This window comes from Orcinus orca, chromosome 11 (genome assembly GCF_937001465.1).
Source record: "Orcinus orca chromosome 11, mOrcOrc1.1, whole genome shotgun sequence".
Lineage (NCBI taxonomy): Eukaryota > Metazoa > Chordata > Mammalia > Artiodactyla > Delphinidae > Orcinus > Orcinus orca.
Window position 1 is genome coordinate 94,712,447 of NC_064569.1, and position 26,784 is coordinate 94,739,230.

Sequence of the window (26,784 nt, forward strand, 5' to 3'; positions counted from 1 at the left end):
CACAAAACAATACCTCGAGGTACATTTCCCCTGCAGTGTAGACCCTTAACTCCCCTCCTTTTCTGACATCGGTGGGTTATCCTTGGAAAAATATGAACATGTAGATAGCGGGATAACTTTTACAATTTTTCTTTGCTGTGAAAGTAACCCTAAAATATGATGTTTTCCACTTCTTTTTTTAAAGCCATCAGAAGTTTCAGATCTTATTCTTTCATGTTTAAGAAGAGAAAGCAGAACAGGTCAGGGGAGTGGACTTGCATTTGTGGGGTGATGTTCTCTCCATTGCCTCCCATACACAGTGACGACAGACCAGTGTTTAAACCCTGCTCTGAATAGATGCCATCTATTCTAGCTCTAGTTCCAGGGTAGGGAGTGTCTGGATTTCTCTCTTCCAGAAGATCCATCCCCTCCAGGGACTCCAGAATGTTTTCTCCTGAGACCTTGAGTTCTCAGCCTTTCTTGGTTCAAACACACACACACACACACACACACACACACACACACACACACACACTTTGAGTAACTGAGTAGCATTCTGTAGATCATAAAGAGAATCAGTCCCTGGCATTTCAATTTTGTGCTGTAGAATTCATAGCTGTGTCGCTTTGCGATGCTCTGGAAATGAATTGATTTCTTACTTAGAAGGAGAGTCAGCTGAGACGTGCAGGCAACCTCCCTGAAAGGCCCGCGCACCCTCAGGTGTCCCTCCCTCCACAAGGCTTGAAGCTGACTTTAGGGAGAGGTAAATAACGAGTGCTGCTTGTAGGGATCTGTCAGCTACTGCTCTCCTAGATTTGGCCGCTCACGAGGCAGGACCAGAATAGATCGTTTTGAATAGCTTCTTCGCAAACCCCCTAGCTCCCCCCATCTTAAAGATAAACCCTGTATCTTTCAGGAAGCCCTTTTTAGGTTGGGCTCACTGATCTTTGTCTACTGACGACTTCCTTTGAGGGAAGAAGCTTGATGATAAATGCACGCATATCCACCACCCACCTTCTGATCTGGGCGCTGTCGACCTGCGAATTTTATTTCTGTTGTTTGTGTGGAAGCCCTTTTCTATCAGTCTCCTTCCTCTGGTCCCTCCTGAGTTTTTCCTGCCCTTCTGTCCCTCTGCGATGCTCCCAAAGGGCTCTGCTGATCTCTGCACTTCTGTCCTGGGACACTCCCCCCCACCACCCTTTGCACACACCAGTGACCAAAGTGTGTCCAGTGATCTCACAGAAGACCTAAAAAATGGTGCATGCACCATGAATGTGCTCACAGAGACACGTGCACAAGATTCTGCACCCTTGGCCTTAACCTCAGTATGACTTAAGGTGCAGGAACATTTTTAACAGGTTTTAAAAAAACAAAAAAACCCTTCCCAGAGGAAAAAAAATAAGCAGATGCAACGGCTCAACCATGCCCACTCCTAACGCTCCACTATTTGCTTATGACTTACTCTGTGCCCACCCCACCCCTCCCTGTTTCGAGTAACCAAAAACAGATAACAGAAGCAACCCGAGGAGAGGTTTCTGGACTATTTTCTCTTTCTCCATTTAGTTGGAGATATATATGCTGCTTTGGGTTCCATAATCCTAGGGGGCTATGTTTACATAGTAAAATACATCCTACCAAATCAGGAAACTGAATATGGGAATCTCTGCAATGAGAGTTAGGTCACTGATGGTGAACAAGAGAAGTGAGGGCCCTGGGGGATGGCGCAGAGGAGAGACGGAGCAGTGCCACCTGACGGCCTGGGACGTGTGGCTCCTCCCTTCGCTTCTCTCCTTGCCCCCTTTCACAGAAGGTGCAGAGAAGGGCATCAGAAAGAGGCTGGATCTTTCAAAGGCAGCTTTCCAACTTTGCACACAAACAGGTAACAGGAAGGTACAGCAAAAATCCTCTCATCTGAAACACTGTCCGCAGAAACAAAACCTGTAAACATGACTAAATAGCTGCACAATTTTGATGCTCTCTGCAAGTTACCTAGAAGTGTTTTGTTTTTCTTATACTTGAAATAGCTTTTACAATGTTATTTTGGTGGCTTTCTTTTCTCTCTACTGGTGGGCCATAGAGAAAGTGGATGACGGGATTTAAGGAAGTTTGAGGGGAGAAAAGGGAGGCTATGGCATTGTCTTTTTTTTTTTTTCTCTTAAACATAGAGGTTTAATCAAACTCCCATATGTTGAAATTGCTCCTCATATGACTGGTTTTACATGGACACAGAAACTAGGCACTTTAGAGGTGCACTTGCATGGCAGGCTGGGCCCCCCTTTTCTATATTTTATTTTACTTTTTTAGTATAGTGGTACTTAAAATCACTGGTTCACTTAAAAAACAATAAAATGTTAAACTCTACTAATGTACAAATAAGCTGAAAAGTTGCATTTTATGTGTATTTTTTGCCATAGCAGGTACTGTATTTCTCATGCTGGATTTCAAAAAAAAAGTCAAAAACAAAAAAAACTAAAGGGTGGTCTTTTATTGGATTGTGACAGGTTGAGTAATAAGGAATTAAGTCGTCGTCATTTCATTAAAACTGAGAGATGATGTAATGCATATATGAGTTTTCTGAAGGGTTTTTTTGGGCTTTTAAGCAGCTTATTTTTGTTTTTGTTTAGTTTTTTATTTTATTTTATTTTGGAAAGATATGATTGTATTATGTGCAACTCAGTTGCTTACATTATAACTACAAAATATTTTTGGGTTCCTGGAAAAAAAAAAAAAAGAAAAAAGACTAATAAATGTGTTTGGCTGCTAAGCATTTATTGTGGTTTCCTGTTTTATTTATCCAGTTTAATTTGCTCGTCTGTTGGATGTTTGTATTTCTTCTACTGTACTCCCTCGCCCTGCCCCACACATAAACGCTGTCTGACATTCAGCATCTGGACTGGGCCTCCACTTTGTCTATCTTGTCTTGTTACGTTTGTGTTGCCGGAGTTGTCAGGTTGACCAGCCGCTGGTGGGTGTGTGCTCCTTGCTGCCTGCCACGCCGCCGGGTTCAGAGTCTCTGAAAGAAGTTCAGGTTCTCCTGCTACCTTTCGTTGTCATCCCGTTTGAGCCTCATGTGCATCTGGAGCGAAGACACTACAGAGTGGAGGAGGGCAGAGGGATGTTGCCTGCCGGGGCTCTGCTGCAGCCCGGGAAGGTGACAGCGTGCCAGCTCTGTCCACGAAGCCACCTGCCAGCGCCCCCGCCTTGCTTCCGGTGCTCACCACTGTGGAGGAGCGGGAGAGCCTTACCCTGAAAGCCAGCTTGTTCCCATCTGAACACTTTCTTACTTATTGTTAGCTACTAGAGACTCGTTAGACATGTGACCATGCAACAGCGCTAGAAGGGCAAAGGGGAGCAATGGAAGGAAACTAAGACTTAGTAATTCCCAGGTAGTGTCGTGTCTGACTTCATTCTCAGAATGCTGTGTGAAATAGATAGTGGCAAACCCATTTCATGAGGAACTGCCGTTCAGCATAATTTAATCAGCTACTAGTAGATAACACTGACTGATTGCTTCCTATAATATTTACATTAGGGCACTGCTCTAAGCATACCATGTAAATATTCATCACTTAATAGAAACTTGCTTCAGTCACCATGCTAGGAACCCAGATTGGATTCCAAAGTTGTCACGCCAAAATGCCTGGGCTGAAAGACACCTGGAATTCTAAGAAAATGGTCTTAAGCAAGTCTGCTGTACAAAGTGGTAGGCTATATACCATCCAATTCTTATCATAAAATAAGTAACACCAGGAAATGTGAGGTCAGGAGAGGTGAACTAGATGTCAAAAACACCTTGCAGGCCTACCTATATCAAGTAAGTGCTGTATTTGTGGAATTGAGATCATAGCAAAACCTATGAAGACCTTTATCACCAAAGACTTTATTTTAAATTTTGGATATTTAAAAAATGCATAAACGTCTAAGGGGGGGTGTGTTTTAGAACTGAAGATGGTTGTCAAGACTTTAGCCTCTGACTCAGCCCTCTTCACCGCTGCGGGCTCTGCTGTCACCTTAGGTGACTTCAGCATCCACTTGGAAAATCCATCCTAACTGCCAGCTTTCTGCACTCCTTCCCCCAGTCACCCTGGCCACACGTGCCCATACTCACACCAAATTGCTCCCCTCCAGAATCACTAATTTCAGCATCCTTGACCTTGACTTCCTGTCCTCCCAAACTGGTTCCCCCTCCTCTTTGGCTTCATTTTGACCTCATCAGCCATCCCAGGACGCTGGCCGATTTACTTTCTTCGACTCCATCAGTCCTCTCCTTTTCCTCATTTCCTTCCTAATCCAGTTTAGATTTTATAGCCTATAATTTCAATAATATGGTTGCTAAAATCCCCACTTTGGAAAAACCCTATTTTCTATTTTCCACCAGCAACCAAAAGCAGCACCACTTGGGGAAAAAAGTCACTGCGGGGCAAATAAGGACGCCTGTAAATCTACTGTATAGCCAACCAGCAATGAGACTTTGACACTGCCAGCAAGCATCCTGTGTCCGCTGATATGTGGAGAAAATTAGAGGTATCAGAAGAATTTCCCCCAAAATTGCTGCTTCCAAACTGTAATCAAGTGAGGTGCTCCCCCTTCAAGTGCTGGTTCCTCCAGTGCTTGAGATCCTTTCCCTTCCTGCCCACTTGGCTACTTTTAACTTCCCATTCTTTTTCTTTTTTTTTTTTCGTGGTACACGGGCCCCTCACTGTTGTGGCCTCTCCCGTTGTGGAGCACAGGCTCCGGACGCGCAGGCCCAGCGGCCATGGCTCACAGGCCCAGCTGCTCCGCGGCATGTGGGATCTTCCCGGGCCGGGGCACGAACCCATGTCCCCTCAATCGGCAGGCAGACTCTCAACCACTGTGCCACCAGAGAAGCCCTTAATTCCCCATTCTTCGTTCTCTCTTCACATGATAAACTGTCACCCCCATCCCCACCCTAAGCTACTCTATGCTCTTGTCCTGCTATATTTTGTTCACAGAACTTAACCACTTTAAAATTATCTTGTTTAGTCATTATTATCCATCTCCCTCACTGGAATGTAAGCACCAGAAAGGGCAGAATTCTTTTCTGTGTTCTCCAGCTCGAGCGCCTAAAACCCCTATGGCTTTAATTACCATCTGTGTGCTATGACTGCTAAATTTATATTTCCAACCCTTACCACTGGGCTCTAGACTTGTAGATGTAATTGTCTGCTCAACATTTTGAAACACCTGGATATCTTAATGGCTCTGCAAACTCAATAAACCCAAAAGAGAAGTCCATCCTGCCTGCTTGTCCCTCCTCCCACCCCATGGTAAATGGCATTGCTAGCCTTTTAGCAATAAAACCTAGAGACCTAGGAGGATCAGTTGAGTCTGCCCCCTTCCTTACTCCCCATAACTAACCCATCACCAAGCTGGATTGATTGCACCTCTTAATCTCTTCCTTTTCTTCATTTCCTCTGCCACTTAACTTCCTTTGTCCAGGCTAGATCATCTACACCCCTAGGTCTCACCTAGTCCACTGCATTAGCCCAACTGGTTTCTCATTTGGCATTCACTCCAGTTCCCCACCCCCAATCCATTCTACACACAAGAGCTGAGATATTTTTCAAAACATAAATCTGATGAAGTCATCCTCCAGCCTACCACTTTTCGTGGTTTTCTATTGCTTAGAATAAAACCCTAAATATCCTTATTTCCTACCAGGTTCCCGTGGTCTGCCTTCCACCTGCGCCTCCAAATTTACCTCCCTCTCTTTTCACCTTTGCCCTCTCCACTCAAGCCTCATCAGCTGACCACTATATCCCAGTGCCTAGTACAATGCTTGGCACACACTAGGCACCACTGTGAAATGAACGATCCTCATGAGTAACAGAATTTAAGAAACTAGGTATTTTAAAAGCCTGAAATAAAAACAAAAGGATAGATGTAAAATTCCCGATTTAGGGACTTCCCTGGTGGTCCAGTGGGTAACACTCCATGCTCCCAATTCAGGGGGCCCAGGTTCGATCCCTGGTCGGGGACCTAGATCCCACATGCATGCCGCAACTAAGAGTTCTCATGACACAACTAAGAGTCCACATGCTGCAACTAAGAAGTCTGCATGCCGCAACTAAAACATCCCATGTGCCGCAAGTAAGACCCAGCACAGCCTAAATAAATAAATAAATATTTTTAAAATAAATAACCTTGCCCTATATTAGGTTCATTAGGTTTATAAATAAATAAATAAATAAAATTCCCGATTTAGAGATGTTGCTTTAGATAACACTGACAACCAGCTGCAAGTGTCTAGGTGGCCTTTGAAGATTAAGAACCAAAATTTTGGGGACCTCCCTGGTGGCGCAGTGGTTAAGAATCCACCTGCCAATGCAGGGGACACGGGTTCAAGCCCTGGTCTGGGAAGATCCCACATGCCGCAGAGCAGCTAAGCCCGTGCGCCACAACTACTGAGCCTGCACTTTAGAGCCCGCGAGCCACAACTACTGAAGCCCGTGTGCCTAGAGCCCATGCTCCGCAACAAGAGAAGACCCCACTTGCCGCAACTAGAGAAAGCCCGCGCACAGCAACAAAGACCCAACACAGCCAAATAAATAAATTTACATTTTAAAAAAAAATTTGGAGAAACCTGTGGACTCAGAAGATAAGACTTGCAGACATGCGGTTTCCAAGGGGAGTAAAGGTGGGTTAAATCTTGAGGAAATTCCCACCACCTCCTTTTCCAGGAGTGTGAGAAGGAAGGATCGTCAAAGAAAGAGCAGTCAGAAAGGGAGGAGAATCTGTATACTTTAGTTTTCAAAGCAGGAGGGATGGGTTGTCAAAAATGCTAAATATTTCAATCAGCCAAAAGGGATGACTTAATACAGGAAAAAAGGAAAACTACTTGACTCAGAAATCAAAATGATTTAAAGATGTACGTTGGGAAGCTTGCTCCCAGTTACCTGGCCTATCCCGTTCCCTGCGTGTCCACCCCACCCACCCCCACATAGCCTTTATTAGTGATTCTTTATGCAAATAGGCAAACATATTATGGCAAAGGGACTTCTGAATTATTAGAGGAAGTTACTGGTGATCAATGAGAGTGCAGTTTAGAGGAGACGAGAGGGCAGAAGCTGCATTACAGTGCTAAGGAATAAAGAAGGGAGGGGAACAAATGTGTTGAATACAGGAGCCCCAGACACTGAGCTAGGATGTCAGCATCTATGTCACCTGCCTTTGCTCCTCACTCTACACCTACGGGTCATGAGCCGTATTTCACAGGTAAGAAGACCCAAGTGCCAAAAGATTATAAGTAATCGCCCAAGTCACACAGCTAGTAACATCAATGCCAGTTGGTGAAGAGGCGGCCAGAAAGAGCTTTTGTGTTAAGGGGGTAACAGCAAGTGAAGGTGTTTCTATAGTGGAAGAGATATGTGCGTTTAAAAAAAAAAAAAGAAGGGAGGCAGAACTGGACAGATTCGATAAAATAATTGAAAGAGAAAGATCCTTTCCTGAATGAAGAGATTGGAGACAGAAACTCCTATTGGAGGAGGAAAAGTAACAGCAAAGTAGAGCAGAGCCAGGAGAGAGGCTGGAAAACTGAGGAGACAGTAGTTTGCAGTAGTCACCGTGGAAAGCAAGGAGAGTAAACTCAGCACAGCAATGACAGGCCTGGAAGTTGCAGGGAGTAGTCGTCTTCTTTCCAGAATTGTCTCCCCTCATCCCCAAAAGCAATCCTCTGCAGCTCCAGAGGGAGGTAGAAGATGTGGGTGATAAGCCCAGGTAGCTGATGGGCTTCTCTGATGGCCACAGTATTCTGGGATTGGTGCTGCGGTCCATTCTGACAATTCTGAAGCCCAGGTGGAGACATGAGGATCTATGGCATGAGGACACTGAAGGATGTGAGAGGCTGGGGGAAGAGGAACGGCAATGTCAGGATCTAACTTGTATCTTGGTGACTGTGGGCCTTGTTTCCCTTTGTGCGCTAGGCTCCTTTGGGCAGCATTCATTCACCAAGCGAACATTTACTGAGCACCTACACTACGTTAGGTCCTGTGCGGGATCCACCTGCCAGGGATACGGGGGACCAAGGCAGGCATGATCTCCACCTGCACCAAGTTTGCCATTGATGGGAAAGGCCAACAACACTGAACTGTGGTGAGAGTTATGAGAGACCTATATGAAATCCCAGAGGTGGGGAGGGAGAACACTTACAGGGGTGGTCCATGAGTTTTTGAGTAAATCGTGAAAATTTTAAAGCAGGAATGGAAAGGTGACAGGAAAAAAAGTTATTGTCAAAGACAAGATCTTGGAAGTCTTGAGATCTAATCAGCAGCTTTTAATATTCCTGAAGTATTATGGTTACTGGGAAAGGGGCCATTCACCTCAGCAAACAAGCTGAGAATTCAAAATGGACCTCCCTTCATAGTGAGACACTCAGAAACAGGTAATTTCAAAGCAGTATAGGACCTGCTACTGTAGCACAAAGGAAAGAGTACCTTTGAATCTGGTAAGAACCAGGAGCCTGGAGCCTATCCCCCTGCACTTAACTCCTAGCTCTTGCCCTTCTACATGAGCAATCTCAAGACAGTCAACCTACCCATGCCTTCGCTTTGTCATCTGCAAAATGGGGATCATAATAATGGCGAGCATTTACTGAGCACTTACTCTGCATTGGAGAGTAGTATATTATTTCATTTAATAGTGCCTTAACAACTCAGTATCCTCACATGGATGTAATGAGGATCCCATGTGTAAGCACTCAGGACAGTGCCTGATGCCTAGTGAAACTTACATAAACGTTAGTGGTTTTATTATTAGTGGCCAACCAGAGGGAAGAGTGGGACCATCTGGGCCTTACGTAAGACGCAGTGACAGAGAGAGGTGTTCCAGGACGGGGGAATGCCTTCACCAAGCCAGTGGTGTGACCCGGCACGGTGTATGCTGGGAACTACACAGCGTAATGGCTCAGAGTCAGAATCTGAAGTCGGGCGGCTCCATTTATTAGCTGGGTGACCGTGAGCAAGTCATCAGCGTCTATGAGTCTCAGTTCCAGCGCTTGCTGAAATCCATTTTTACTGCACTTTCGCGCAAGGGGCTCACTTGGCCCTCAATAAATGCCTATTTCCCTTGGGCATCTTCCTTTCTCCTCAGAACCGCGCTGGGGGCCAGGCAGGCGGTAGAAGCGTGGGAGGGATTAGGCGACAATAATAATAGCAAACACAGAGGGCTTTCTAAGTGAACCAGACATCGATCTGATGATACCCAATCCTCACAGGATACCTTTTTTCAGATGGGGAGACTGAGACGCAGAGCTGCTGAGTAACTTATGAAGCGCTAATCACGTTTCTGGTAAACCAAGAGAAACTCCTTATCCTCAGCAGCCAACCGCCGAAACTGAACAACCTTGAGAACTCCGGTCTCCCGGAACCCCGGGGGCGGGACCAAGCGGAGGGTGTTCCGCTCCCGGACTTCCGCTTCCGTCCTCGGGTCCCTGTCTGGCCTCGGCGGGGTCGTGTGTTCTGGATGGCGGCGGCGGGCGACGGTGGCGGGCGGGAGGCGGCCTGCGGGCACGACAGCTACCGCTCGCCGCTTGCCTCCCGTTATGCCAGCCCGGAGATGTGCTTCGTGTTTAGCGACAGGTACAAATTCCGGACCTGGCGGCAGCTCTGGCTGTGGCTGGCGGAAGCCGAGCAGGTAAAGTGCTCCGGAGCTGTAGGCGGGCCCGGCCCCGGCCCCGCACGTGCCGGGTTGGGTACCGAGCGCCGGCTGAGCCTCCGGAGGCAGCCTCCCCGTTATTCCAGAGGAGCAGAGGCCCCAGGAAGCCCAGGGCAGGAGACCCGGAAGCCGCCACCTGTTGCCTCACGTGTTTTAATCGTCGAGGGTTCGAGGCGCACAGGGGGCGGCAAGAAGTGCAGTTACCTGTTTCAGGGAGTATCTTGGCGGTTCCTGCAAGAGTACATAGCCGAGCGCTCGTTCCGTGCCGTTGTACTCGTTTCTGTACACGTCTTTCCCCCGTTAACCCGTAAAGACTTTGCAAGCTAGGTGGTGGTTTTCCCACATGGTAGGGAAGAAGACCAAGCCTCGATGATACCCAGCGCGTTATTTGCTCCTAACCATTGATAGCGGAACCCGGGTGTGAACCCGTGTCCCGTGCAGAGCCTGACTGAGCGCTCAGCCACCTCGCCCTCCACAGTGCCTCAGTGTTGTCTGAGACCGGACCGTCACTACAAAATCCATGTTTCCTGGGCCACCGTTTCCGCTTCACTCTGCTGCCGTCTGCCTCTGGGGAGGGAGAATCGGGGTTATTAGATGAGATGTAAGGGTTCTCTTATAAGAGCTGCATGTAGACCTATTTAGCCCAACGATTTCAGAAATAGCTACAGACGGGCCTTTGCAGAGGAGCTGAAGGAAACTGAAGGTGATCCACAGAGCTGTAAAGTTTCAGAGGAAAATGCCACAACAAGCAAGATGGCAGTACCCAAATGACATTTAGTAAACCTGGAAACAATCTTGAGTACGTGCCTAGGACCGAGGTATACGGTCCCCAAACAGGAAACTTTCTTCTTAGATTTTACCCCCTTCCTATCACTATGCTCAAGAAAATAAAGTAGTACATAACACTAGCAGACAGAATGCTCTGTAATGGCCTGTATGGAAAAGAATCTAAAAAAGAGAGATATATGTATATGTATAACTGGTTCACTTTGGTATACACCTGAAACTAGCACAACATCGTAAATCAACTATATTCCAATTAAAAAAAAAAAGTAGTAGACAGTTCTACAGTGCCTGCTATGTGTGTGCCCGGCAGCTTGAAGATTAAAAATTAATAGTTTACTAATCCTCAAAACAATTCTTTACAATAAGTAACTTATTCCTGTTTTACAGAGGATAGAATGGAGGCACAGAGATTTCATAAACTGTGGGCTCAGGTAACAATAATAGGTAGTAGACAAGAGCATTAAGTGTGTTGTGGTTTGCTATGTACTAGCATGTACTCTATCTTCTGTTTTACTTGGTACTCCATGTAGATAAGGGTGGTGGCACTCATAAGATTTTGCCACTCAGCATAGCTAGTAAAAGCTTCAAGCTGGGATTGAAATGTAGAGTCTGAATATGTGTCCTTTCCTCTGCCCAGTCTATATATACATTGCCTGAAATGCATACAATTTTGATATCTCCTGAGTTTGGATTATCTATTAGCTAGGTTGTCAAAATTAACAGCATAAATTACATCATAATTCAGTAGTTAAAAAAAAAAAACTTGAGCGATGAGAGATTAGGAGAAGTGCTGAAATTTAGGAGTAGGGAGTAAATTTTGAGAAGACACATTGCTTGGGGATAGGAAGCATTTTGGCCACGCTGCCCCCTGCTGCTTTGCTTTGGGAGGAGCCCTGAGATGTCATGTCTGATGACTAAAAATCCAAGGCAGCTTGGCCAGATGTGGCTAGTGTGACAGAGGAATTGAATTTTTACTTTTCTTTTTTTTTTGGCTGGGCTGAGTGGCATGTGGGATCTTAGTTCCCCGACCAGGGATCGAACCTGCGCCCCCTACAGTGGGAGCTCCGACTCTTAACCACTGGACTGCCAGGGAAGTCCTGAGTTTTTACTTTTAAATTTTTACTAGTTTAAATGTAAATAGCCACATCTGACTAGTAGCTACCATCTTGGACAAGGTAGGTCTTAAGATGTGAGCCCCTTCCCAGGGCCAGGCCTTGGGGCTTTCAAGTGAGGTTTGGATAAATTTCACCAATGTACATATTCTCCAGGGTTCCGAGCTGCCTGTGGGCTGCCAGCTATTTTTTGTCAGCTTGATTTTTTCAGTGATAGATGAACGTAAGATGTTGATGTGTTTATCTTCTCATTTGTATCTCCCGGAATTGCTTGCTTTTTTTTTTTTAATTTATTTATTTTTATTTTTGGCTGCGTTGGGTCTTTGTTGCTGCGCGCAGGCTTTCTCTAGTTGCGGCGAGCAAGGGCTACTTTTTGTTGTGCACGGGCTCTAGGCACGTGCGCTTCAGTAGTTGTGGCACTCAGGCTCAGTAGTTGTGGCGCACGGGCTTAGTTGTTCCGCGGCATGTGGGATCTTCCTGGACCAGGGCTCGAACCTGTGTTCGCTGCATTGGCAGGCGGATTCTTAACTGCTGCGCCACCAGGGAAGCCCCAGAATTGCTTTCAGTGGCACTGAATTTTCTGTACATAATTTGTTGGCAAAGATACTAATAGCATTCCTAATTTTGGTTTCTCTGGCTAAATCCATCTAGATCAAATGTAAAGCTGTGGCCTGGATGCTACACTTTGGGCACTTATGTGCCAAGCACTAAAGAGTAAGCAATAAATACCACAAAGCTCTCCTCTCAGAGAGTGTATATACATTCTAGAGGGGAGAGACAGGCTAATAGATTTGTAAAAATGTCATGTGGTGATAAGTGCTCTAAATAAAACCAGGCTAGGACTTCCCTGGTGGCGCAGTAGTTAAGAATCCACCTGCCAATGCAGGGGACATGGGTTCAAGCCCTGGTCCGGGAAGATCCCACATGCCGCGGAGCAACTAAGCCCATGCGCCACAACTACTGAGCCTGCGCTGTAGAGCCCACGAGCCACAACTACTGAGCCCATGTGCCACAACTACTGAAGCCCACGCGCCTAGAGCCCGTTCTCCACAACAAAGAGTAGCCCCACTCGCCACAACTAGAGAAAGCCCACATGCAGCAGCGAAGACCCAACACAGCCAAAAATAAATTAATTAAATAAATTAAAAAGAAACAGGCTAAAGGGATAGGTAGAGAGTGCACAAAAGAAGGGTATTTCACATGGAAGTCGAGAAAGACCCCTCTGAGGAGATGGCGTTTGAGCCCAGAGACCAGACCTGTGAGGGAGTGAGCAGAGACGTAGGGACAGAGGGAACAAAAATCAGGATTGCATTGTTTTATATATTGGAGTTCCCTTAGAATATAATTTACCATGATTCATTTAGAAAGTTGTCTCCTTCTCCCCATGTCCTTTTAGTTTAGTTGCCCCAATTTTAGTTTAAGAATTGGAAGGTAGGGCATAAATGCTAACATGAACCAATTTTTTTTCCAGTGTCACTTCAATTCAAATAATTGTGCTACAAGAAGTTATTTTATTTTATTTTGCCTGTTCTGCAGACATTGGGTTTGCCTATCACAGATGAACAAATCCAGGAGATGAAATCAAACCTGGACAACATTGACTTCAAGATGGCAGCTGAGGAAGAGAAGCAGTTACGACATGATGTGATGGCTCATGTGCACACGTTTGCCCACTGCTGCCCCAAAGCTGCTGGCATTATTCATCTTGGTGCCACCTCCTGCTATGTTGGAGACAATACAGTAGGAGCCCATGATGTTGTTTTGTTTCCACTTAGACTCAATGTTTATAATGCATTTATAAATTTTCTTTGATTTTGTCCATTTTAGGAAGTGACTCCATAGATCTTAGGATCTCAGTGCTCAGGAATTTTCTGCTTTTGGTATCCTTCCAATCTAAACTATAAGCCCCTAATGACCTCCATAAAATGAGACGTATAGATACTGCCTATGCATTGGTATGCTGGACGTAAGCCGAGATCTTAGCATTTTAGTGGCCAAAGTAGTTTTCCAAAGGGATTTCCTTTCCAAAGTCCTTTTTACTCTTTGCCAAGACTTATGAAAAAAAGAAATAATTACATTATAATTCTTAAATCCTTTAATTAGCAAAAGTGTCTCATAGTCAAACACGAGAAAGTAACAGCAAACATTTTCCTAAGTTTACTAGGTGCCCAGCACTATTCTGAGCACTTTCTATGTATTACTTCATTTTTTCTTCACAAAAGGCATAAGAGATAGATTCTGTTATCTCCATTTTTAAATAGCTTTATTGAGGTATAATTTAATACCATAAGTTTACCCATTTTAAAGGTACAGTTCCGTGAGCTTTAGTAAATTTATGCAATCATTCAGCCTCACCACACTCCAGTTTTCGAGCATACCCCTCACGCCAAGAAGTTCTCTTTTGCTTGTTTTACAGTCCATCTCCACTCCTGCTTCCAGTTTCAAACAACCACTGACCTGCTTTCTGTGTCTATAGTTGTGCCTTTTCTCGAAATTTCATATAAATGGATTCAGAATATGTAGTCTTCGGCTTTGGCTTTATTTTCCCCATTGCCACAGATGAGGAAGTGTAGAAGTTGAAGAACTTGCTCTAGGTTTTGCAGCTGGAAAGGATTCAGGCCTGGGTAGAGTGGCTCCAAAACTCTGCCCTTATTGCAGGGCACCCGTGGGACTAGAAGTTAGAATCCAGATACACTTGCAGTTCAGAAAGAAGCCGTAATTTCTAAGTTGCCCCAAGTAACATTTTTTGTCTAATGTGGTACGTAATTAAAGGCATCGATGTGTAATTGGTGAATCAGATAATGGGAGAACAACAGTTCTCTAACTTGGAGTATCCTTTTAAAATGACCCAGCATGTAGTTGGGCTCAACAATTACTGTCTCATAAACATGTGTTGGAGTTGCCTGCAACACTTACACCTCCTAAACCCCCAGGAACAGCTTTACATTTCCTAAACCTAGATCTTGTAGTTCATGACTTTTTTTTGTTAGCAATGATTGACATGAAAAAAAGGGAGGGGAAACTAATGAGATGTGCCTTATGGATTTTTTTATTTTTATTTTTTTAACCCCTGTGTATTCTTCTCAGAAACTCAAACACTAATCTTTGGGAAGGTGTAAACCCTGTTGACCTGGACATCTTTGCCGTATTCACGATGGGGCTTACCCCTTATCATTTCCCCATTCCATTAGATAGCACATAAACAGGGCTTTGTAAGTATAAAGCCTTTGTGCTTATAGATTCCAGTCGTACTGCTCTCTAAGTTGGTGTGCTTTTAAACCAGTAATCAGAGGAGAATTTCTGTTAGCATCTTCTGACTTGCACAGTGTGTTGCTGAAAGTGAGATAGGCAACTAGGTTAGAAACCCAGTTGTGATGGCCAGAAAGTGTTATGTCATAATGTTGTTTGGGCAAAGCCGATTAATGTAAGATCACTGCATTTCCCTTGCAGGACTTGATTATTCTTAGAAATGCATTTGACCTGCTTTTGCCAAAGGTAAGAAGTTGACAGAAGTTTCTTACCAGTCCTAAGATTCCCTGTGACAGGAGATGGGCACCACAACGTAAAGCAGCACAGTGTAAATCTAAATAAGTTATTGTTTACTCAGATGAATGATCCTCGATCGAATCTGTATAACTAATTATCTCTTCTTGAGCTAAATCACTATATAAGTTAATGCTTTTTAAAGCATAGCCTCTTAAGTGAACAAAGTGTAACCAGCAGCACGTGGCTGGAATATGTGGGTCAGATTTATGATTTTGTCCTGTTTTTCTTCATGAACATGCCAGTGATATTAACACTGTGCAGAAATAATTCGTGACATTTTAGGTAGTCAACTCAGTTTCTGAATGTTGGTCAGTATGAACTCTTCAAGGCACTTTAAGATACAAAAATGAAAAAATATGGCCTCTGCCTTCTGTGAGCTGGAGGTGTAATTGTATATGAAATTGTCTCCAAGTTTAGTTCCTGTTTATGCAAGTGCTCAGCCTGAATTCACTCTTTCTCACACATGGTCTTCCTTGCAGCTTGCCAGGGTGATCTCTCGGCTTGCCGACTTTGCCAAGGAACGAGCTGATCTTCCCACCTTAGGTTTCACACATTTCCAGTAAGTGAGAGGGTTACCTCTTGGGAATTGGGCTTGTTTATGTGCATCCAGCTTCCATTTATTCCTTCAGTTCTCCCTTCTGCATGGTAACCTGGAGGTGAGAAATCTCAAAACATAAGCACTTGGGGTGCCTGTGAGGAATGAACCTTATACCTACCTTAAAAGCTATACTGCTTAGAGAGTAAATCTAGTGGTTTGTTTCACTGGAAAATATGTATACAGAAAGTATTCTTTTTTTTTTTTTCCTTAATTTAATAAGCTAACACTTCTGGTATCTCCTTTGCCTACAGGGAGATCTTTTAGGGGCAAGGAGGAGGTTGGAGAGCAGATCCTGTTTAGGTCACAGGGCCTGAGCCCTCCTTTCCCACTCCAGGAATCCAATGCTGGTTAGTAGAGTCAGCCCAGATGGTTTTGCAGGTCAGGACAGTAGACAGCTAGTTGGGGTAACTATGAAGGACCAGAGTTTTAGATGGGTACCTTCTTGCGGCGTGAGCAGGAGGGAAGGAGGGGCTCTCCCAGTTTAGGCCTCAGGAAGGGGGAGCCTCTGATTGCTCCCTTCTTGGATCTGTCTCCACTCTGCCTCTCAAGAAAGTATTCTTGATTCAGTGATTCCATTCTTTTTTTTTTTTGCGGTACGTGGGCCTGTCACTGTTGTGGCCTCTCCCGTTACGGAGCACAGGCTCCGGAAGCGCGGGCTCAGCGGCCATGGCTCACGGGCCCAGCCGTTCCGCGGCATGTGGGATCTTCCTGGACCTGGGCACGAACCCGTGTCCCCTGCATCGGCAGGCGGACTCTCAACCACTGTGCCACCAGGGAAGCCCAGTGATTCCATTCTTGAGAATTTAACCCAAGTCATCCAAATTACGGGACAAGCTATATGTACAAAGATCTTTGTTAAAATGTTATTTATGATGGTAAGCATTGGAAACAATCTAAATGTCCGAGAATAAGAGAATAATTAAATAAGGTATAGAATGTAATATATCCACAGGCTGGAATAATACACACCAGCAAAAGGATGCTGGTGAGACTAATAAGACGTGGGAATGCACTTAGGTTAATGTTGTGGGGGAAAGACAGCATATAAATTGTACAAAGATTGGAAGGAAGTACACCAAGATGTATACACTGATTACTCTGGTTTATGAGATAATAGGGTAACTAAAATTTTTCCCATACTATATTCTTTATGTTTTGAATGTGCAAGTATTTTTATGATTACTGAATAAAACCCTGTTTTAAAGCCAATGATGTCATTTTTGAAATGCTAGTAGCAGGTTTCAAGTGATGATATTTGAGTAGTGGTGTATTAGCATCTGCCTTTTGTTTATTTATTTTATTTTTGTCTGCACTGGGTCTTCGTTGCTGCGTGCAGGCTTTCCAGTTGCGGCGAGCAGAGGCTGTGCTTCATTGTGGTGCGCAGGCTTCTCATTGCAGTGGCTTCTCTTGTTGCGGAGCACGGGTTCTAGGGGCGCAGGCTTCAGTAGTTGTGGCACGCGGGCTCAGTAGTTATGGATCACAGGCTCTAGAGCGCAGGCTCAGTAGTTGTGGCACACGGGCTTAGTTGCTCTGCGGCATGTGGGATCTGCCCGGACCAGGGCTCACACCCGTGTCCCCTGCATTGGCAGGCGGATTCTTAACTACTGTGCCACCAGGGAAGCCCTGCCTTATGTTTTAATGGGGTGTTGCTATGGCAACAAGGGTATCATCCCCTGTAACTTAGGAAAGCCTATTGAGTTTAATCTTCCTTAAAATTAGAGCCTTCATTATTAGTAGCAGAAACTAGAAGGATTTGTTCCTGTGAAGGAGTCAGTGCTCAGTGTGTATGGCTGGGCCATGACACATGTTGCGTTCTGTGCTGGCTCCATACACACCTAGCGTCACCTGTGCTGCAGCTCCTCTTCTGTATCTGTTGGAGAGTGCTCAGGGAATGCAGGCATTCCAGTATTCCTCTGGGGATGGTTTCATGAGAGGTACCTGCTGCCACAGTTAGCAGCCGTTAGAAACTCAGAAAATGGTATTGATGCGTAGATATGACCTCAGAATGGGTGAGTCCCTGCAATTGAAAAGAAACAGCTTTATTGAGATATAACTGACATAGCATAAAATTCATCCATTTGAAGTATACAGTTCAGTGGTTTTTTGTATATTTACAGAGTTCATGCAGTCATTACCAGTATATAATTTCAGAATATTTCCATCGCCCCCCCCAGAAGACCTGTACCCATTAGCATTCCTTCCCATTCCCCCATTCGCTAGCTCCTGGCAACCACAAATCTGTTTTCTGTCTATGGATTTCTCTCTTTTAGACACTTCGTTTAAGTCTAATCATATAATATTCATCTTCTTGTGACTGGCTTCTTTTCACTTACCATAGTGTTTTCAGTGTTCATCCATGTAGCATGTGTCAGTACTTAATTTATTTTTACATTATCTATTCACCAGTTGCTGGACATTTGGCTTGTTTCCACTCTGTTGCTATTATGTATAATGCTCCCATGAATAGGTCCATGCAAATGTATTTTTTTCTTTGCTTGTACCAATAATCTAGTAGCAGAAGTTAACAAGGAAAACTACCATAAGATTGATTTGGGAATATGTGTCCTAACTTTTGATGTGTATGCTATAGATATTCCTAGTGGGGTGCCTTGATGTCGCCAGCTGTCAGTATCATTAGCCTAATAGAAGAGAAATTCCATATGGAGTAGGCTAGGTCATCTAATAGAACTCTGACTTTATTGCAGTTTACTCATAATTATGTTTTATGTTATAAACAGACCTGCAGTAGATTGATTTAGACCTCAGACTGACGACAAAGACATTAGCTATTATGTTAGAGTCCTCTGGTTGTGTGTGTTTTGGGGTTATTCTCCACAGTTTGACTGGGCTCTTCGTTGGATCTTTTTTGTTGTTGTTGTTGTTGTTTTATTTTTTTTTATTTTTGGCTGTGTTGGGTCTTTGTTGCTGCATGCGGGCTTTCTCTAGTTGCAGTGAGCAGGAGCTACTCTTCGTTGCGATGCGTGGGCTTCTCATTGCGGTGGCTTCTCTCTCTGTGGAGCACAGGCTGTAGGCCTGCGGGCTTCGGTAGTTGCGGTGCATGGGCTCAGTAGTTGTGGCTTGTGAGCTCTAGAGCCCAGTCTCGGTAGTTGTGGCACACAGGCTTAGTTGCTCTGTGGCATGTGGGATCCTCCCGGACCAGGGCTCGAACCCATGTCCCCTGCATTGGCAGGCGGAGTCTTAACCACTGTGCCACCAGGGAAGTCCCTCTTCGTCGGATCTGGACTCTTTACAGAGCCCTTTCTTTATTGTCAGTCTAGAGTCACAATCTCCAGTATCGTCATCCTTGTTTTATTTTTATTTTATTTTTATTTTTTTTGCGGTACGCAGGCCTCTCACTGTTGTGGCCTCTCCCGCTGCGGAGCACAGGCTCCGGACGCTCAGGCTCAGCGGCCATGGCTCACGGGCCCAGCCGCTCCGCGGCATGTGAGATCTTCCCGTGTCCCCTGCATCAGCAGGCGGACTCTCAACCACTGTGCCACCAGGGAAGCCCCTTGTTTTATTTTTTGATAGCATTTTAAAAATGAACAGTTATCTTGTTTGTTTACTTGTTTACATGATAATATGAGCTCCACTTGTCTGTTTTGTTCTTTGTTGTATTTCCAGTACCAAGAACACATTAGATGCTTGGCAAATGTTTGTTACGTGTATATTTCTTGCTAAGGCCTGGGGACAAACAAAACACACATTGTCTCTGCCCTTATAGTGCCTCTTGATGGTGAAGAAAGAACTATGCTAGTAGCCCTTTAGTTTTATAACCTTTGAATATTTATAAATGACATTGAATTTGCTTAACTTATTTGCTTAAACTTTTTAGCTCTTGTTTTGTCTTCACTGGTTTCTCTGTCTCTTACTTTAATTCTTGCCCTTCCCAGAGGTAGCAGTGATTATTAGAAGAAGCAATGAAGGTTTTATGAAATAAGTCACTGGTTTGAGACCTCTCTGTGTTCTCTTTGGGTTGTTTTCAGGCCTGCTCAGCTGACCACAGTTGGGAAACGTTGCTGTCTTTGGATTCAAGATCTTTGCATGGATCTCCAGAACTTGAAGCGTGTCCGAGATGACCTGCGCTTCCGAGGAGTGAAGGGCACCACTGGCACCCAGGCCAGCTTCCTGCAGCTCTTCGAGGGAGATGACCAAAAGGTATTCTGAAAGTGACCTGGGTGATACAAACTCAACCGTAGGAGCACCAGAGACAAAGCTGACCTCCAGGATGGTAGGAGCGATTGAACCTGGAATGGGTGGAGTCTGGACTGGAAGCGGGTAGTGAAGGCCAAAACCTGGGCAGGATGACTTGTCAAGATATTCTCCTACTAGACACACCTGAATTTCTATAGGGATGTCTTTTCTTTCCAAGGTAGAGCAGCTTGACAAGATGGTGACAGAAAAGGCAGGATTTAAGAGGTAGGTAAGTGGGAAAAGTGTTGGCCTCCTTGTTAAGTAATGAAAGATAGTATTCCTCTATATTTGACCTTAAATTTTTTGTTGTTTTTTTTAATTCTTTCTCTGTCCTTCCACCCATTGCCTTCCATCTCTAGCCTGGGTTTTATTCTTATAGTCTGGATTCTATTATATTTCTTATAATTTATAAGAAAAAAGGAAGCTGTTTAGTTCTGAGTTCAGTAGAGTAGCCTTACCCGTGTTGTTGCTGTTTTGTGTTTTACTGAGGACCTGCGATGGGTTGGTCTCAGTCTGGCTATTTGCATCGAGGGCTACAGGCTCCCCCGTGGCTCCTTGTTTCAGGCACTTCACTGGACTGCAGCAGGACAGAGGCTCGCTGGACCGTGTTTCCTCCTGGGGTCAGAGCGGCTGTCTGGGTATCAGTAAAAAGGGTAGAAGAGCAGTTTGTTCCTGGAGCCACATATCAGCGAGGTCCTGGGCTCAGTGTGACTTAGTGCTCCAGTGGCACCCAAGCTTTCGCTCAGTCTGTTTTTGCTCATTTGTTTGACACAGTCACATTTTGGAATATTTTCACGTGAGGCTCTTTTCTATTCATTACTAGGGCTTTCATCATCACAGGGCAGACCTATACACGAAAAATAGATATTGAGGTGCTGTCCGTGCTGGCCGGCTTGGGGGCATCGGTGCACAAGGTGAGTGGTGGTAGCAATGGGAGTGTTGGATGCCACAGATAGACCCTCCCAGCCTCACTTCGACTTCATTGTGGCTTTTGAGAGATGTCAGATATCACTCATAGCAATTTGGGGCCTGTCAGTGAAGCCTCTTAAGTTAAGGTGTGTTAAAAGGAAGGACTAGTTTCCATGTTCTCATTAAGTTCATCTTACCATTGTCTGTCCATGATAATCCTACGCAGTGTTTCACCAGAACATTCCCGTGCTCCCCGAATGCCAGCTCTTCAGGAGCTGAGAGGAGTCTCGCTCGGCAAGGACATGCTGCGCTTCAGCTCGGCGGGCTCCCAAAGAGCTCACCTCCTCCATCAGTCCAGTCCCTGCCCCAGACCCCACATACTAAGAGTGTGGTTGATGCCTGTGCCCCTGCTTTTCCCCAGATTTGTACTGACATACGACTCCTGGCAAGCCTCAAGGAGCTGGAGGAACCCTTTGAAAAACAGCAGATTGGTGAGTGTTGTGTGGAGACCTGGGAACACCGCGAGATGCCAGGAGGTCCGCGGGCGCGTGTAAGCAGTTCCGCCAGGAGCATGCTCGGCTGTCCACTGTACCCTGAGGTCTTCCTGCCTTTGCTTCTTCTCCTTTACACGGACAGGCTCAAGTGCAATGCCATACAAGCGGAACCCTATGCGCTCAGAGCGGTGCTGCAGCCTGGCCCGTCACCTAATGACCCTTGTGATGGACCCGCTGCAGACAGCATCTGTGCAGTGGTTTGAACGCACACTGGATGATAGTGCCAACCGGTCAGTGGAACGGGGGTGTCACATACAGCAAGTTGTGGGAGGACCAAGAGGGGCCTGGAAGCATCAGGACTTCATGAGCATCTCTGTATTCCCTCCTTGTCCCTGAGGAGCCTGGAGTCTAATAGGGAGGCAAGAACATAGAAGGAACAGTGTGATATGTGTTCGAATCAAAATATATACAGAGTAATCCTTGTGGGGGCAAAGCGGAGGGAGGGGTGGTGGAGGAGTTGAGGGAAGCTTCACAGAGGTGGTGCTTTAGACTTAAGAAATCTAGGCATTTCTTAACATTTGAGACAAGATTGGGAGCACGTATAAAGGCACAGAGCAGGAGAAAGAACAGTTGGGGGAGTTACTAACAGTCGGGTAGCCCTGGAGAATGAAGTCTGTAGCAGGAGATGAGGTCGGACGTGCTCTTGGGTAGCAGCCAGTTTATGAAGGGCCTTCTAGGCCCTGAAAAGGAATTCAAATGTTGCTCTTTCTTTTTTTTTTAAGTCTTTATTGAACTTGTTACAATATTGCTTCTGTTTTTCTTTTATGTTTTTTGTGGGTTCATTTTTGGCTGTGAGGCATGTGGGATCCCAGCCCCCCGACCGAGGATGGAACCCGCACCCCCCGCATTGAAGGCAAAGTCCTAACCGCTGGACCTCTAGGGGAGTCCCAAAGATACTGTTCTGAAGGCAGGGGGATGTCAGGTGTGGTGTCTTGACACAGCAACATCTTAATTAGTTATGAGATGGGTCAGGAGTACTTTGTAGTTACTAATAAGATACCAGCATGCACGTGATTTTCTGCTTTGTGTATATATTTATTAATATTCAAAAGCAGATTCATTACCCTAGTTTGCTTGTATTCTGCTGGAATTTCTTGAGAGGAGTTGATCAGAGTTAAAGCTAGGTCTCTGGGGTGTGTGCATAATCCAGGGTTTATGGGAATAAAACATGTGAACTGATTCGGAAGTCAGCCACTGACTGTTTTTTAGCAGGCTGTGACCTAATCAGATGTGCACACTAAAATACCCTGCACCAATTTGGAGAATCAGTTGTAAGGGGACAGGGAGCTGATCAGAACAAGTTAGGAGGCTACTTTAAAAATCCAAGTCCAGTGGTTAAGAATCCGCCTGCCAGTGCAGGGGGCACGGGTTTGAGCCCTGGTCCGGAAAAATCCCACATGCTGTGGAGCAACTAAGCCCGTGAGCCACAACTATGGAAGCTGTGCTCTAGAGCCCGTGAGCCACAACTGCTGAACCTGCACGCCTAGAGCCCGTGCTCCACAACAAGAGAAACCAATGCAATGAGAAGCCCGCACACCGCATCGAAGAGTAGCCCCTGCTCGCTGCAACTAGAGAAAGCCCGCGCACAGCAACAAAGACCCAACTCAGCCGAAATTAAATAAATAAATAAATAAATTTATTAAAAAAAAAAAACGAATCCAGGTTCTTCCCTGGTAGTCCAGTGGTTAAAACTTCACCTTCCAATGCAGGGTGTGCGGGTTTGATCCCTGGTCTGGGAGCTAAGATCCCACATGCTTCACGGCCAAAACACCAAAACAAAACAGAAGCAATATTGTAACAAAGACTCTAAAGTCTTCAGTAAAGACTTTAAAAATGGTCCACATGAAATAAAAATCTTTAAAAAAAAAAATCCGAGTACACACTGGCACAGTGGCCATGTAACTGGAGAGGATGTGGATATGAAATCGATGTCGGGTGGGCTGGCCTTGGCGGTTGACTGGAGTGAGTGTTAAGATGGTGATGGCGTGCTGGTGCCATTTCCCTTGTCAGGAGCTACAGGGAGAGGAGGCGTGGGGTGAGGTGGTGAGCAGCAGGCAGTGGAAAAGTGGCTGAATGCAGTTCTGGGTCTGGGGAACCTACAGATCAGCCAGGTGGAACTCCAAATGGGTATGTGGTCTGGCGCTTGGTCAAGTGGTCTTAGTCAAGAGATGGTAGAGTTTTTTTTTGTTGTTTTTTTTTTTTGCGGTACACGGGCCTGTCACTGTTGTGGTCTCTCCCGTTGCGGAGCACAGGCTCCGGACGCGCAGGCTCAGCGGCCATGGCTCACGGGCCCACCCGCTTCACGGCATGTGGGATCTTCCTGGACCGGGGCACGAACCCATGTCCCCTGCATCGGCAGGCGGACTCTCAACCACTGCGCCACCAGGGAAGCCCCAAGAGGTGGTAGATTTGAGGGTCATTAGGATATTGGGGTCGTTGAAGGCAATTGTCCAAGTAGCACACCTGGAGTGAGAAATCAGTAGCAATCAGGGCAGCTTCTTGGGACACACCCTCCATTTCATGGAAATCGTTATTTGCTTGAAGCGATAACTGAATTGGCTGTTTGTTTTCTAGACGCATGTGTTTGGCCGAGGGATTTCTCACTGCAGATACGATACTGAATACGCTGCAGAACATTTCTGAAGGCTTGGTGGTGTACCCCAGAGTAAGAGGCCTCCGTGAAAAAGCACAGTATGAGGGAGGGGTTGGAATGTGGCCGGGTGGGTGGCCTTCTGCTCTGGAGTGAGCGTGTTGGAGGAGCTGGATTCTGGTCCAGTAGGAGCTCTTCCCCAGCAGAGCTCACTCTTCAGGTTGTGACATAAGCTCTAAGGAACTAGGTCTGTGGGATTCATAGACATGTTTATAGAAGAGGGAAAAAGAAGTGCTTCGAATTGGCTTAAAATTGTCCACCGGCCTGAGTCATCAGCTCTGCTGTGACTGGCAGAGTAGACTGCTCCATTGGTCTGTTTGTGAGTACCTGAGGCAGGTGGGTTTGTTTCCATGCTGTACTTGGCTCCTAAAGTCAGGCACTGAAATTGAGCAGACTTGAGGTTTTAGGAATCATTCTGATGAAGCAACTTTTAAAAGTTTACTCAAGTCAATATTCCTTTTTAAAATCAAAATAATACTCTGGATTATGAGAAAACTGAAAAATAACAGTGTAGCATAAGACAATCCATTCTACCCTCTTTCTCCATAGATATGGTAGTTCGTGTCCCTGCTGTGTATCCTTTTGGTCATAGCTGATGTCCTACTGTGTGTATGACCTTGTAACCTGAGGCATCCTTCTTGGTGCTTCACTCGTACAGGTAATTGAGCGGCGCATTCGGCAAGAGCTGCCTTTCATGGCCACAGAGAACATCATTATGGCCATGGTGAAAGCTGGAGGTAACCGCCAGGTTTGTAACCCCTCATGCTCCTGGGTAAACAAAGTATACCTTAAGTCCTGCTTTCTCCTCCCCAAAGAAGGATGGACGAAGCTGTCTCTGTTATTACCTTCAGTCATGGTATTGGTACAGAACAGTGACATTATGCTGCCCTAGAACAGGCTTATCTTTGGAGGGTGATGGTGGTGAACTCAGTTTATTAAAAAGTGAATTGCTTAATCACTTGTAGAAAAGGTCCACTTTCAGTGAAGAAATTAGGTCTGAATTTCCATAGGAAATGCTGGGAAGTGGGCAGGATACAAGGGCAGATGGTTCATGAAACTTTGGAGGAGGCTTTTGCTCCAGCTGCTATAGACAGCATGGACCCTCAAATGCCTGTTACTAGCAAGCCAACCATACTCCTTGTCTTCCCAGGATTGCCATGAGAAAATCAGAGTGCTCTCCCATCAGGCAGCTGCTGTGGTCAAGCAGGAAGGGGGTGACAATGACCTCATAGAGCGTATCCAGGCTGATGCCTACTTCAGTCCCATTCACTCCCAGTTGGACCATTTACTGGATCCTTCTTCTTTCACCGGTCGTGCATCCCAGCAGGTAAACATCAGAACACTTCTGTGGTGCTGCAGTCTTCCCCAAGTGCCGTCTTTGTACACTGCTGGGCTGCAGAGCCTGGAATATTATCTATTAATATAATGTTTCTGTTTCATGGGAGGTATGCTGAGAATGGGGCTAGTCAGAAAGAATTCAGAGTAGGTTGCTGGCTAAAATTTAAAGATTTGGTTGTTTTGAGCTGCCTTAAGTGTTTCTCCCAGTGGATTTCTCTGAATTCTCTTTTGGTCTGGAGCTGTGGTGTAATGGGCAAAGATTGGGTTTTACTGTCAGGTAGATTTGGGTTCAGTCTTGACTTCCTGCTTTTACTGGCTGGGAGGATAGAGATACATATCTCGGAGTGTGGACTGAAAGGCCTAGCTTGGTGCATAGTGAGTATTCAGTAAATGTTTGTCAGTTTTCCTCTTTGGTCTTTTGGAGACTATGGGTTAATTCAAAAACATTTATCGAGTACAGACTAGGTGCTCAGATTGTGTTTGGCTGCTGTGTTTAATTCTGGTGCTTTAAAGATGAATAGATAATCCTTATCTTCAGGGAGCTCAAAACTTAACGGTGAAGGCTTAGAATACCAAGCTGTACATGCAAGAATTGAGGGAAGCACATCTTTTTGGGGATCACAAAGGAGACAGCCTTAGATTAGAAGAAGTTAGGAAAGGCTTCTTGGAAGACATGACATCTGAGCTGAATCTTAAGGACAGGTAGGAGTTACTTGTAGGGAACACCAGGGTGAGAGGAGATGGCAAATGCATGGACGTTCAGCATAAGAGAGAGTTGCCAGATTATCAGGTGCCCTGGAAGCAGTTAGGATTTAAAGTAGAAGACAGACAGGAGCTTCTCATTTATATTCAAGTCACTGTGGTGTATTGGATTTGAAGGACTTACACTGGAGGTCGGGAGACCAGTAAGGTGGCTGCTACAGTGGGTAAGCAGTCGGTGACGAGGGCTTTGAGCCAAGGCCAGGGTACGTGCACACGGGGCACAGATTCGAGAGCTGTTTAAGATGTTAGTCACTTGGCAGCTGGTTGAATGGGGAGGAGGGAAGAAACAGTGATGATTTTAGCTTGGGTAACGGGTGGAGAATGGTGAGACCATCTGAAAGGACACAGCCAGGCTGGTTTGAGGGGAGGGGCAGCCTGGTGGGCCTGATGGGGTGAGCTGCCTGTGTCTAGGGAGAGATTTCTGACAGGGAGTTGAGAAAAATAGAAGCTCAGTGGTGGCATGTAAGTTTATCAAATAAGGTCTCAGTGTTATGAATTGACATTGAAAAAAGGATTCTCAAAACTTAACGTGTTCTTTTTTCTTGCATTTGCTTTCTTCTTTGGCAGGTACGGAGATTCTTAGAAGAGGAGGTGCATCCCCTGTTAAGACCATATGAAAGTGTAATGAAGGTGAAGGCAGAATTATGTCTGTAGAGTTGGAAGAGAATTAAACAAAAAACGGTT

General features: G+C 45.4%; 1 protein-coding gene across 4 annotated transcripts; it reads left to right on the top strand.

Annotated features, from left to right (window-relative positions):
- The first annotated feature begins 9,402 nt into the window (after positions 1-9,402).
- Positions 9,403-26,784, top strand: ADSL (adenylosuccinate lyase). Of its 4 annotated transcripts, none has more exons than XM_004279511.4 (13): positions 9,405-9,630; positions 13,086-13,289; positions 15,000-15,044; positions 15,575-15,654; positions 19,680-19,851; positions 20,066-20,112; positions 20,711-20,801; positions 21,218-21,287; positions 21,433-21,580; positions 23,925-24,015; positions 24,659-24,748; positions 25,151-25,327; positions 26,668-26,784. In XM_004279511.4, the coding sequence occupies exons 1-13, from the start codon at positions 9,460-9,462 to the stop codon at positions 26,752-26,754; spliced, it is 1,473 nt and encodes a 490-aa protein (XP_004279559.1). In that variant the 5' UTR covers positions 9,405-9,459; the 3' UTR covers positions 26,755-26,784. The 4 variants fall into 4 exon arrangements, 3 of the variants coding, with proteins under 3 accessions (XP_033260834.1, XP_004279559.1, XP_033260836.1); XM_033404945.2 differs by having other exon boundaries at positions 9,430-9,575; XR_007469955.1 differs by lacking the exon at positions 26,668-26,784 and having other exon boundaries at positions 9,403-9,630; positions 23,925-24,041; positions 25,151-25,243.

Excerpts from the sequence above, each read along its gene's own strand:
- ADSL (XM_004279511.4), top strand. The coding sequence starts at position 9,460 with ATGGCGGCGGCGGGCGACGGTGGCGGGCGGGAGGCGGCCTGCGGGCAC. Across the intron at positions 9,631-13,085 it reads GGCTGGCGGAAGCCGAGCAG|ACATTGGGTTTGCCTATCAC; the intron begins GTAAAGTGCTCC and ends CCTGTTCTGCAG. Across the intron at positions 20,802-21,217 it reads TGGGGGCATCGGTGCACAAG|ATTTGTACTGACATACGACT; the intron begins GTGAGTGGTGGT and ends GCTTTTCCCCAG.